Here is a 13,610-nt window from a genome sequence, read left to right on the forward strand (position 1 = left end):
TAGTGAACGACCCAGGCTTCCTTGAAGCTGTGGAGACCAGGGGAGGCTAGTGGAGGCCAGGGGAGGCTGGTGGAGATCAGGGGAGGCTGTTGGAGGCCAGGGGAGGCTGGTGGAAGCCAGGGGAGCTGGTAGAGATATGGGGAGACTGGTGGAGGCCAGGGGAGGCAGGTGGAGGCCAGGGGAGGCTGGTGGAGGCCAGGGGAGGCAGTAGGAGGCCAGGGGAGGCTGGTGGAGGCCAGGGGAGGCAGGTGGAGGCAGGACGTGCTCATTGTAATGATGGGAGAACTCAGTGTCACACAACAGGCTCCGTGTGGTTCATCCAACCTCTCTGGAATCCAGTTACAAATGGGCTTTGACTTCAACTGCTCATTCTTTACGTTTCTGTTGAAGTTTAACCAAGTGATGACCCCAGCTGCCATCAGGACTTCATATACACAGAGGAATCTAAACTGCCTTCTCCTTAAACTCCTCAAGACCCTGCTGGGAACCGTCAGTGACATGGGAATCAAAACATGAAAACAATATCTGACAGTTGTAGCAGAAAGTCCAACCTGGGTCAAATCTAATTAAGTTCAGCTTACATGCACCGCAATAAGGCAGTGCCAGGGTGCGTCCCGCAGTGGAGGCTGGTGGAGGTAGAAATGGGAGGACGGGCTCATTGTAATGCATGGAACGGAATGAGAAATGGTATCAAACACACACATTCCTCATTCCATTCCATGTATTGCTATGAGCCCGTCCTCCGATTTCTTCTGTACCTCCACCAGCCTCTCCTTCAGCCTATCAGGGCCACCCACCAGCCTCTCCTTCAGCCTATCAGGGCCAGCCACCAGCCTCTCCTTCAGCCTATCAGGGCCAGCCATTTGAGGGGGTGAGTTTGGAGTAACTGTGTTCACACACCCTATTAAAGGAGTGGTTCTTTCATCTCTCCCTCCAACAGGGAAGCTTAATGAAGTCATGGCCCGTGTAGAGCTTGTCCAAACACCGTCAGAAGCCTCTTCTCAGGCACCTTCTCAACACTCGTACGACTTTGTTTGGATTGAGGGGTCTTTTGTGGTCTTTATTTCATCCGTTTGTGGTTTTAAAGCCAAGGTTTGTGAGATTACAACATTTCCTGCATCTGGGCGATTGCCAAAGTAAAGGAACATTCTTTCTAGGGAGGCAGCACAGCCTGAACCTTGCCAGGTTCCGTCAAAAGACTCCCACCAAACTGTGAGTGGCATCCAGACACCAAACATGGGAGCAAACTGGGTTTCTGCTCATCACATGAATTTGGCATTGTTGTTCACCTTATTTTTCATGATTAATCTGAAAAATCACTATTTCAGTCCAATCTGTCACAAAGTCTATTGCCTCCGCCACAAGTGGAAGTTGCCAAGCCTTGTGAAAAACCTCATGCCATGCTCAGCCTCCGACAGCAATGAACACATCGTGAAACACCAACAAATATATTAAAAAGTTGTCAACACTGTCTCCTAGCAAGGCATGCAGGCAGAAACGACAGCACAAGACCACCATAACATTCATCTGCACGTCACTGGAGAGGGACTGCACATTTCCACAAAGCACTAATAAAGGGTTATTAATAATGATAATAATAATAATAATAATAATAATAACACTACATTAGCAACATATTACTTTGACTTACGTGGCGGTTAGGCTGTATTAGGCATTAACTTTGAGTGGTTAAGATAAAGGTTAGCCATAACTTTGAGTGGTTGGGGTCAGGGTGAGGCATTTACTTTAAGTGGTTAAGGTTGGAGTAAATGGAAGTAAGATGTTTCTCATTCGTACTTGACACTCCTGCACTGCTGCTACACAATAGACCAGAGGTTTGACAGGCACTTTGTGAACATCCTGAGATACAAGCTTCCCACTCCCTCTGTGAGCCAGCAGCCCACGTCGGACAGGGGGCTGGGGGGAGAGGTGGACAGGGGGCTGGGGGGAGAGGGGGAGAGGGGGAGAGGAGGAGAGGTGGACAGGGGGCTGGGGGGAGAGGGGGTGTCCGCTGGCAGAGTGTGCTCACTTTAGAAACATGTTTATATAAAACAGCTGTGTGCGACCGCAGCAGGATTACAGCGCCGGCTGACTGGTTACTTGGTTACTAACCGCCTGTTTCTCTGGCTGGTGTGTTTTCACATTGAAACCTTTCAGTGTTTTAACGTATTTGCCTGAAATACTGTATGTTGATCTAGAGTCAGGTAAATTAATTCAAGTTTTGATTGCCTCAGATTTCCCTCAAACTTCAACCCTGAAACAATTGTGCAACGGTCTAAGAACAACTGTCTTGTTTCGTGTTGAAGCGCGTTCGTCTGAAAGATGTTCAGAGTCTCTTGTGCTTCACCTGGACACACACACAAGCTTTCCCATCTGTCCCGCATTCATCCATCTGTCCCGCATTCAGACACGCTTGCGAACAACACACCCACCCACAACACACCTGCCCACAGCACACCTGCCCATAACACACCTGCCCCTGCCCCTAACCAAAACCCAACACACAACACTGCTTCAATTCTTACCCCAAACAAATCTACAAACAATATCTCCTGTCAGATATGTTTTCTCTAACATCATGACACTTCAAACCCCCTAACAAAGCCGGTTCACACACACACCCACCCTCCCATCCAGGTGAAGACCCCTGTGCGTTGCAGTACTCACCCCAGCAGAGAGGCAGCACCAGCAGGGCACCGGTGAGACAGGCGGAGAGGAGGCGGTGGAGGGTAAGCCGGTGCATGTTGCCCCAGAGAGAGAGGACGGTGCACGGGGAAGTGATCAGACTGTTAACTGAACTCTGAATGAATGTGCTGTGTGAGTGTGTGAGAGGAGAGGGAGTTAGGGGTGGGGGGAGGAGGGGGGAGGGGGAGGGAGTTAGGGGTGGGGGGAGGGGGAGGGGGAGGGAGTTAGGGGTGGGGGGAGGAGGGGGGAGGGGGAGGGGGAGGGGGAGGGAGTTAGGGGTGGGGGGAGGAGGGCGGAGGGGGAGGAGGGAGGGGGCTGTAGGAGGGAAAGAGCTCTTCTTTGCCTCAATGTGCCAAGGGGTGTTACCCAAGGAGGCTGGTGGAGGTAGAAATTGGAGAACGGGCTCATTGTAATGGAATGGAATGAGGAATTGTATCAAAGATGCAAACACGCGTGTTTGATACCATTCCTTAGTCCATTCCATGCATTACAATGAGCCCGTCCTCCGATTTCTACCTCCACCAGCCTCCCCTGGTGTAAACCAAACATGCCCAAATTTTTTTGGCCGCATGACCCAAAAGCGACTGTGGTTTGGATTATAGTTAGATAATGTGATTCCAGTTCCACTACGGCCTTTTAACTCTGACACGGTTAGGGTTAGGGTTAGGGTTAGGGTTGGGATTATGGAACATTAATCTGATACTGAGTCAGTGGCCAATTTTCGCAACCAGTGGTTGCGGTTGGGATCATGTTTGGATGGCCTGGTTTTGTTGTGAAGGGCATGGAGGAGCTTGGTCAGTGAGACAGTTTTCAGGTCAGATGGTTCGCTAAAGAAAAGTGTTGAGTTGAACAGACTTTATCTCCATCCATTGTGAAATGCAGCTTGATATTCCAATTCCTGTACATAGTGTTACATTTTTAAAGAATTGGCACATTAAACTGCATTTCACAACGGGTGGAGATGTTACGAAATAATGAACTGTCTTACTGTTTATTAGTTAAAACAAAATGATGACGGTGATTAAATAGATAAGTGTTTAAAAAATCCAGCACATAGAAGTTCAAAGTTCAAAGTTCAAAGTTCTTTATTGTCACATAGATTGTCACCACAATGCACAGCCTTTCTTCCATAGTCTGTTGAAATGCTACTTCTGAATGCACATTGTTGTTTGGACAGCTTTTCTCACCGTGAGACGGCTATTTCAGAGCAGAACAGCTTCTCCCTATTGTATCTGCTGCAGAGGAAATGCTCTCTTTGCCAAATGCCAGATGTTTTAGACTTTTACATAGGATAGGTGGGGGTTTAGCCCGCCCCATCCTCTCCCGGCAGTGGGGGGTCACAGAGTAACGTATATTAAAGTGTGCCCCATGAGGAGGGGAAGGGGGGGTGGGAAAAAGTAAGGGGGGGTATGCGTAGTGTGTAAATCCTGCCCCCTCCACCCCCTGACTCTCCTGATGACTGTCTTGGCTGCGTTCCCCAGCGTCAGGTTTGACTCAGTGAGAGTTGGCCTGGTTTCCATGTGCCCCCCCCCCCCCCCCCCCCCCAGCAGTGTGGGAACCGTGGGACTGTGAAGGTGGCGGGCTGTGGTGGTGGGCTGTGGTGGTGCCTACGTGTGCTGCAGCATGACGGGCCTCCAGAGAGCAGCTCCGGTTTCTCACCGCTTGTTTCCTGCTGGGGAAACAAGCGGTGAGAATGTCACTCAAATGTCACTCAAGTCTCAAGGTCTGACAGCAGTTCAACCCACTCCAGCCTGCCTCACATCTATTTACAAATGTAAATGTAAATGTAAACATCACAATGAAACCGAGGATTCACACAAATCCTGTAAAAAAAATAAAAATAAATCTCATATCCCGAGCATCGCACAAGAGCAAGAGCACTGCTTTGAAATCAACCAATCAAATGCATTTGTAGCACTTTTTACATAGACAAATGTTGCAAAGTGCTTCACAACAAAACAATACTAAACAATATAAACAGTAAATACAATACAAACAATATTATCTAACGCTAAACCAAAGTTTGGTTTCCTAATTTCATAGACTCATTTTGTCTCACTCTCTCCTCCCTCTCTATTGAAACACATTGCAGCCTGTGAACCCACACCCTACCCAGAGGCCTGCGTTGTTCCTGTGAACACACACCCGACCCAGAGGGTCTTAACTGTTCCTCACCGGTGTTGGCAGAGCAGAGCCTGGCAGAGCTCTCAAGCAGCCCTTTTTTTCCCCCCCATGTGTTATTTCTTCATAATGAGAGGTGGTTTAGGGACGTCTGTGGCCCGGTGCCAGGCGGACTGGTACGAACGGAGCTGCACAAGCGGCCCCTTCAAGTCTCCAGTGTTAGGACAAGACTGGAGGGTGACTGGAGGGGTGACGGGGGAGGGGGCATCAGAGACGCCTGCACTGTGAGTGAGTGACATCCCTGACCTCAGCTTTAACGAAGGCCTAGGGATGGGCATGTTCCAGGGGGGGGTGATGGAGGCGCGCGGTCGTTGTCATGCACGGAACGTAATGAGGAAGGGAGTCACACATGCGTGTTTGATACCGTTCCTCATTGGTAACATTCCTTATTCCATTCCATGAGCCCGTCCTCCGATTTCTACCTCCACCAGCCTCCCCTGGGCATGTTCATGATCCACACTGCTGATACCCTGACAGACAGATATGGGCCAAGCGTGAAGAAGGGTACAAAAAAGAGTCCCAGCCAGGACAAGGAGACTGGCAGGGTTGTCCATCAGGCCCCGGGGCCCCAGCTGCAAGGCCGTGTCCAGTCAAGCAGATAAACTGTTCAAATGAGGCACCGAGGACGTGGGTTAGGTCTGGTGGTGTGGTCGTCACAGTCCTGGCACCGCAGCCTGAGTCTCATTAAGGCCATATGGCTGCTTAGAACAATCCACTCTGAAAGTCATTAGCCACAACAACACAAACAGAAGAAAACAACCCCAGCTCCACATGCCACGCTGTGAGAACTGATCCTAAAACCGCTGTTCCGAACAGTCGGCTGAGATTAAACACCCAACATACAATTATCACAACTTCCCCTGGAGACTGAGTCAGCCTTCCCTGACGTCCCTGGACGCTGAGCCAGCTTTCAGTCTGTGTCCTCTCCCACGTAAACGCTTGCGGATGCAGGACAAGGAGGCCCTGCTGAATGTGTCCGTGGGAGCCTCCAGAAGATAAGTCTCTGGGCTCCAGGGGGGCTGGGGGGTGGCTCTAAGGGGCCCCAGGGGGGCTGTGATGGATCTGTTGTGCCTGCCGAGGGTCCATAGCAGCGGGAGAACACATTTGTGAATGTTTACCATCGGACATTTGCATGGAATCTGGGCTCTGTTCCAGGGTCTGTTTTCCATACGTGCTGTGGCGGTTTCTTCATCATCTCTTCAGATTCCGGATGGACATTATATCCATACAACATGAGACCGTGTGAGGCTGCAACATGATTCAATTTGTTTTGTTTTTTTAAAATATGTTTTTAGGGCATTTCTGCTTTATTGGGATAGAGACAGTAGAGTGACAGGAAGGATGGGAGAGAGAGAGGAGGGATGACATGCAGGATATGTCGAGGGTCGAACCAGGAAACTTACGTGGTGAGCGCATTAGTGTGCTACACCACTAAGCACCCCAGCTTTCCTTTAATATTTCCAATAGACGCACTGAGAAATAATCCAATGGGAGTTTTGAATACTGCTTCTAGCGTTTCCATGATATGCAATGCATTTTAAGACTGTTTACAAAAACGTTATCGAATAATTAGTTTTCTCAAAACCATTGTTAAGATCAAGCTACAATATAAATCATGCAGTACAGTATTCTGAGTTGTTAGGTATTTTTTGCTCTGCTAAGCAATATTTGGGCCCAATATCAATAATCTACCTAACATTTGCTTATTTTCTGGGACTGATGAATATAACATGAGTGACAGATAATAGCTATAATTTATAGTGGTGGGATAGCCATCAAACTTCTGATGATCTAGAAGCAACAGGGGAGGCTGGTGGAGGTAGAACACCAGGGGAGGCTGGTGGAGGTAGAACACCAGGGGAGGCTGGTGGAGGTAGAACACCAGGGGAGGCTGGTGGAGGTAGAACACCAGGGGAGGCTGGTGGAGGTAGAACACCAGGTGAGGCTGGGGGAGGTAGAACACCAGTGGAGGCTGGGGGAGGTAGAACACCAGGGGAGGCTGGTGGAGGTAGAACACATGTGTTTGATTCCATTCCATGCATTACAATGAGTCTATCCTCCGATTTCTACCTCCATCAGCCTCCCCTGTGTAAAGGGAACATTAGATGTTATTGGTTGCCTCTCAGGGGATCCATAGCAGCGTATATATTACAACCTGCCATGTGCAGCAATCATTAAGAAGACTTATAGCCCTGCTCATCACAATGGCGGACAGCCTGGTTTGTTATTACAGTCTACATTCACACATACCGACTCAACAGAAGGGTGAAATTAGTTCCCAAGATGTCTGACCGAGTGTATGACTGCAACTTTTCAGTTCTGAGCCTGACACGTGTTGAAGACGTCTATATAATCTCTCTCAGTGGCAGTTGAGTCAATATGGGCCTATTGTGATTCCAACGCCCACTACCCATTGTTAGCATATTAGCTGTGAAACAGATGTCAAGTTGTTGCAAACAGTATCCCCGCAATTCGACAGCGTGGATGGGGAGGAGGGGGGGGGGTATTTGAACTTGAGGAGTGAGTTTTACCATCTCAATTAATTTACAGCTGCTCTCATTACAAAGGAATCAATTGTTTGTATGCGTATTATGTTGCTCATGAGAGGGGAAGGTGTGTAATCGTAGTATATTGTAGAGGGTTTCCTGGTGAGCCACTGGCTGATGGATTTAGGACACACAGCTTTAAACAGCCTTAAACAGTGGAGGCTGGTAGGGGCAGAAATCTGAGGACAGGCTCATTGTAAATGCATTCATTCCGAACCGCGTTTGATAACATTCCTCATTCCGTTCCACGCATTACAATGAGCCTCCATCCTCCCTTTTCTACCTCCGCCAGCCTCCACTGCAGCCTAAATATAGTCGCAGGACGCCCCAGCTGACATCGTTCAGGCATACATTTCCCACATGGACGGACGGGGAGTTTAGACAAGGAAAGCTCTACGGTACCCCCCCTGGGCTGCCTACCCAGCTGTGTGGTGGGGCGCTCCGCAATGGACTAGGAAAATATCTTATTAGCTGTTACATAAATAGCCCCCAAACGATAACAGTTAGGATCCTCTAACTGTCTAAAGCTGAGCAGCATTAGTATGACTCATTTTGTGTTCTTATTCTGCATGAGAAGGAGACTCTACTGCCTTCAGAGGGAGACTCTACTACCTCCAGAGGGAGACTCTACTACCTCCAGAGGGAGACTCTACTACGTATAGAGATGAATGGGACCACTATTCATCCTTTAGATCAGTAAACATCAGTGGACGCTTTTTTAAAGGTCTGCCTTAATACAAATGTTTACAAAAAAAGCCATCTCCCATGTATTTGACCTTACATAGACAACATTCCCAGTTACCCACAGAACAGAGCTTGCAGCTCCCTGTCTCCCAGGCTGGGCGGTAAAGGAACTGACTCTCCCTCATGTCCTCTGTCACTCCCTCAGTGACCACTTCCAGGACCATGGATCATGAGACAACCAGCGCAGCCACATTCCTGTCCTCCCCAAGGCGGGCCAGGGACAGCAGGACTGGGGCATGGAGGGGGCAGGACTGGGGCATGGAGGGGGCAGGACTGGGGCATGGAGGGGGCAGGACTGAGGAATGGAGGGGGCAGGACTGGGGCATGGAGGGGGCAGGACTGGGGCATGGAGGGGGCAGGATTGGGGAATGGAGGGGGCAGGACTGGGGCATGGAGGGGGCAGGACTGGGGCATGGAGGGGGCAGGACTGAGGAATGGAGGGGGCAGCTGGAGGAGAAACTGGCCGTTTCGCAGATGTCTTCCCGTGATTAATCAGATCCATTCTCCTCCTCCTCCTCCTCCTACTCCTCCTCCTCCTCCTTCTGCTCCTCCTCCTCCTCCTTCTGCTCCTCCTCCTCCTCCTTCTGAGGATAGAAGGAGGAGAATCCAGAGGATAGAAGGAGGAGAATCCAGAGGATAGAAGGAGGAGAGGAACAACTTTGACCAGATAAAACACAATCATTGTGTCATATACACCCTGTAGGCCTGCTGTAGGTCTGCTGTAGACCTGCTGTAGACCTGCTGTAGGCCTGCTGTAGGTCTGCTGTAGACCTGCTGTAGACCTGCTGTAGGCCTGCTGTAGACCTGCTGTAGACCTGCTGTAGACCTGCTGTAGGCCTGCTGTAGACCTGCTGTAGGCCTGCTGTAGGCCTGCTGTAGACCTGCTGTAGACCTGCTGTAGGCCTGCTGTAGACCTGCTGTAGACCTGCTGTAGACCTGCTGTAGGGATGAATAGCGCTGAGAAAGGGTGCCAAGGATGATATATAGCAACTAGTTATCTCACTGCTAACTGCTAAAACACAGAATCAAAAAACCCCATCAAGAATACACCTGTAGAAGAATGTGGCCTCCCAGACGATTCTGAGTAAAAAAAAAAAAAAAAGAAAGAAAGAAAGTCAGAGAACTGTTACTCATTCACTTACTGTACATACCCACCCGCACACACACACACACACACACACACACACACACACACACACACAATTTGTGGGCAGATCTAGGCAATATGTAGCACAAAGTTTAACGGACAGCCCCAGCTGCAGGCGGTATGATCTCACCCTCTTCCTCTCTACCAGATAATGAGGGACAGTGTTCATTCACGGCATGCATGTCTAGAGAGACAAAGACACCAGTTGGCTAGCAAGATGTTTCCTGCTGCGGGTATGCGGGGTATCTGCGGGTGTGCCATCTGTGTGAATGCATGTTGCTGGCATGCGGACCTTAGCCTGTGTACTGGTGAATGAACATCACCAGAACATCGACTAGTACCATACCCTGACCAATCACAACACATTATAGGAGCTAATGCTGAGTGTAAGTGTGCACCAAACGACTCTATCAAATGACTCTATCAAACAACTCTATCAAATGACTCTATCAAACAACTCTATCAAACGACTCTATCAAACGACTCTATCAAACGACTCTATCAAATGACTCTATCAAATGACTCTATCAGACTCTATCAAATGACTCTATCAAACGACTCTATCAAATGACTCTATCAAATGACTCTATCAAATGACTCTATCAGACTCTATCAAATGACTCTATCTTTTGACAATTGTTGTATGTCAAATGTTGTTGTACTTGTAGTTTGTAGTTAGGGTTAGGGTTAGGGTTAGGTTAGTTGTAGGGTTAGGGTTAGGGTTAGGGTTAGGGTTAGGGTTAGAGTTAGGGTTAGGGTTAGGGTTAGGGTTAGGGTTAAGGCCTACAGCATTTCAAATGTTGACTTTTTGGACGGTGTTCTCTTCTTACCTTCACTCAGAGCTTTTACTGCAGTCACACAATGCAGCAGACCGAGGAATTCCTCCTCAAATCAAATCAAATCAAATCAAATCAAATCAAATCAAATCAAATCAAAATGTATTTGTCACATACATCGAAAACAGCCGTAAATAATGCAGTGAAATGCTTGGGGAAAGTTAGCTCCTCAACAACGTCCTGAAGTCTGATTATCTTTAGAGATCAATGTGGTGTCACAGCGTTTACACGTTCTGCAGCCTCTGCCAGCCTCTGCAGCCTCTGCCAGCTTCTGCCAGCCTCTACCAGCCTCTGCCAGCCTCTACCAGCCTCTACCAGCCTCTGCCAGCCTCTACCAGCCTCTACCAGCCCCTGCCAGCCTCTGCCAGCCTCTACCAGCCTCTATCAGCCTCTACCAGCCCCTGCCAGCCTCTACCAGCCTCTGCCAGCCTGTATCCAGTGGCCTGTGGGATGACAGCAGGGGGCGATATGGAAAGAGAGTTGTAATTTCTGAATGGTGAAGCCAACATGTACAAAAATACCCTAACCCTTACCCAACCCAAACTCGAAAACCCCAATTGTACACATTTTTACACATGCAAACTGGGGCTCTGAGTCAGCAGAAGCCAGATTATTGAGGTGTGAGTCACTTCAACACCTGACAGGGGGCCAACCATGAGAAACACCCCCAGGAACATGGCTGTTGACCTCCTTGACCTCAGCAAAGCACTGACATGATTTAACATCCCACACACACTCTCTTCACATGCAATAAAACAGACATCAAACCACATCTGGAACAGTTTTAAAAACGGTAACAAATTTGCTCCAAAACAAGATGTAACAATGGCTGACAGAGAGTTACAAGCCCAGCATTCATCACAACTGTTCATCCCAACCAAAGAATTCAAGCAGGACAATTCTTTAGTTGATTTAAGATCTGGAATTTAGAGGGTCATTTAGATCTGGAGGTCCTTAGTACCGGTACATTTGATTCAGGAGAGGCTGGTGAAGGCAGAACTTGTAATGCATGGATTGGAATGAGGAATGGTAGTATTTGATGTTCCTCATTCTGAACCATGCATTACAATGAGCCTGTCCTCCGATTTCTATCTCCACCCCAGCCTCCCTGGTCTGATTCCATGACAGGGTTAGGGTTAGGGTTAGGGTTAGGATTAGGGTTAGGCCCGACCCTACAGTTCATACACACACACATATTCACATGCTCTCTCTCTCTCACGCACATGCACACACTCATGCTCACACACAGGCACGCACACACACACACACACACACACACACACACACACACACACACACACACACACAATAGGCTCTGTTGTAGGCCTATATAGTAACAGTACTTTGAATAATACATCTAGAGGTTAATAGTGGGTGATTACAATAGAACCTGTTTCTATTCACACCTCTAACCGAGCAGATCAGCCCACTGAAGCATTCTGCTCCTTCTAGCGGCGGGTCGTTGAAACTACAACGACACAAGGCCGCAGATCCAGTTCCAGCTGGTTTGGACCTCTTCTTTGTACTTGCTGCCACCGTGTGGACACTGGTGGTATAGCACTCTGTTTATTTGGTATAACTTGTAAAACCTGCACCATAGTGGGGGTTCAAAATCTAAAAACTTTGAAGACATATATGACATATATATTTGATATGTCAAATAACCTGCTGTTATTTCGCTAGAAAGCTTAAATGTTACATCTGGCACTTTTAAGAGGGATGTCTGCATGTTCAAGTCTTTCACAATGTGACTCCTGTCTTCATTTGCAATGATGGGGTTTTGTACCCACTGACTGTGCCAAATTGTATTGTCTATAGTCTACCGCTTATGATAATTTTATAAAAAAAGATCCCATATAACAGAGGAACACTCATTTCCCCATCCCTTCGCGTAAACTATTTCCTGTTTCCTGTGTCTCAATGGCCATGTCTGAAAGCTCATACTGCCTCCTGCTTACTAAAGATATCTGCTACATATTAAGAGGGGAAGGCAAATCTAGTGTGAAAGTTTGGCATTTTGTTCACAATTTCAGTAAATTTTGCACACTAAAAACGGCTACTAAATAGTAATAATTTCAACATTTGCAACAATACACACTGCTGAGATAACCCATTCACAAGGCTGTTCAAGGAAGTTGAATGCTCTCCAATGAAAACAAAACACTGAAAAAGTCACACTGTTGCACACCGCCAGCAGACAGACAGAGCTGATGTCACTGTTAGCAGCGGAGGAGAAGAAGAGAATATCAACCTCCATTCTGACGACTTAATGAACAAATCAGCTTAGAGTGTTTGTAAGGAGGATCCTCTCCAGGTCAGAGTGCGCTGCCCCTAGTGGTCACCTTGGGGAACTGCTATTTACATTCTAGAAACCAATATTTTAAATTGGTTTCAAAGTCAAAGATACGAGGCTATATCATTCAGCAAGGCACCACTAACAAATACACATTATGTCAATAGAGGGTTACGTTACTTGATGGACTTTATTTGAGAAACTAGGTTCTAAAATAACATTTTAAATAAAAACTAAAAGGTGCCGATGAAAAATAAATTGTGATGTGATTACATTAAAATAAATGATGCAGGGAGCTGGTGTGTGACATAAAAACCCTGAGCTTGTCCAAGACAAATACATGGCCAAACCATGGCATGGATGAAGCACTGCATGTTCCTACCACTGCTTTATTAATAATGAGAGACTAGACTTTAAGACAAGCTTTAAAAACAGCCCATGCTTCATATGATGCAAGTCTGAGTGCAGGACATCTATCCGGGCAGAGCAGCTGAGCGGTCACAGCACAGATGGTGTGGCTTGTTGCCTCTCCGCTTTAAGCCCCCATGCTTGGGGTGGTTCGTGGTCAGCCATTTTGTAAGTTTCAAATGGATATTCATCCTTGGATATCAAATGGTAGAGCCAAGGCTAGTCAACTGCCTCCAGCTTTAGGTTCCATATTTGAAAAACGAGGGGGGGGCTGACTCAAAGTGAGGTCATTTGATATGCCATCAATGTGGATTTTTATTTTTATTTAAAGCAACTTCAACCAACTGACATGGCCTTAAAAACATTCTTGACCTCAAACCCTCGCGTTCTTGACTGATCTATAGAATGTGGAGGAATTAAAGGATGGTGTGTGTGTGTGTGTGTGTGTGTGTGTCGGTCGGTCGGTGTATGTGTGTGTGTGTGTGTGGGGGGGGGGGTGACAAGAGCAGCAGCTCTGCAATAAAGGCGCCAATGAGAACAAAGAGGGGGTGGAAGAACAGTTTAAAAAGAGGGATACTGACGTTAGGACTGACCCATCTAAACCTACTGCGCGCACAATGACAGCCTATCCCCACCGTCGTGGAGACGGCTTATGTTGATCGGCAAGATCTGCCTGATTGACGTGTCTATCCTCCCATCAAGGTGAGGGTCGAGAGAACAGGCCTATCAGGAGCCCGGCAGGGCGGGCGTTAGGAGAGGGGGCTGGGAGC

At 47.9% G+C, this 13,610-nt stretch overlaps 1 protein-coding gene across 1 annotated transcript in view; it reads right to left on the bottom strand.

The window, feature by feature from the left end:
• LOC310811900 (uncharacterized protein) overlaps nt 1–2,781 on the bottom strand; it is a 10,579-nt gene extending 7,798 nt beyond the window's left edge. The window contains exon 1 of the mRNA XM_083680243.1: nt 2,668–2,781. Coding sequence (XP_083536369.1) covers nt 2,668–2,743 — 76 coding nt within the window. The 5' untranslated portion in view covers nt 2,744–2,781. The remainder of the gene's footprint in view (nt 1–2,667) is intronic.
• Nucleotides 2,782–13,610: the final 10,829 nt, after the last annotated feature.

Source organism: Argentina silus (assembly GCF_951799395.1).
Source record: "Argentina silus genome assembly, chromosome: 11".
Classification (NCBI taxonomy): Eukaryota; Metazoa; Chordata; class Actinopteri; order Argentiniformes; family Argentinidae; genus Argentina; species Argentina silus.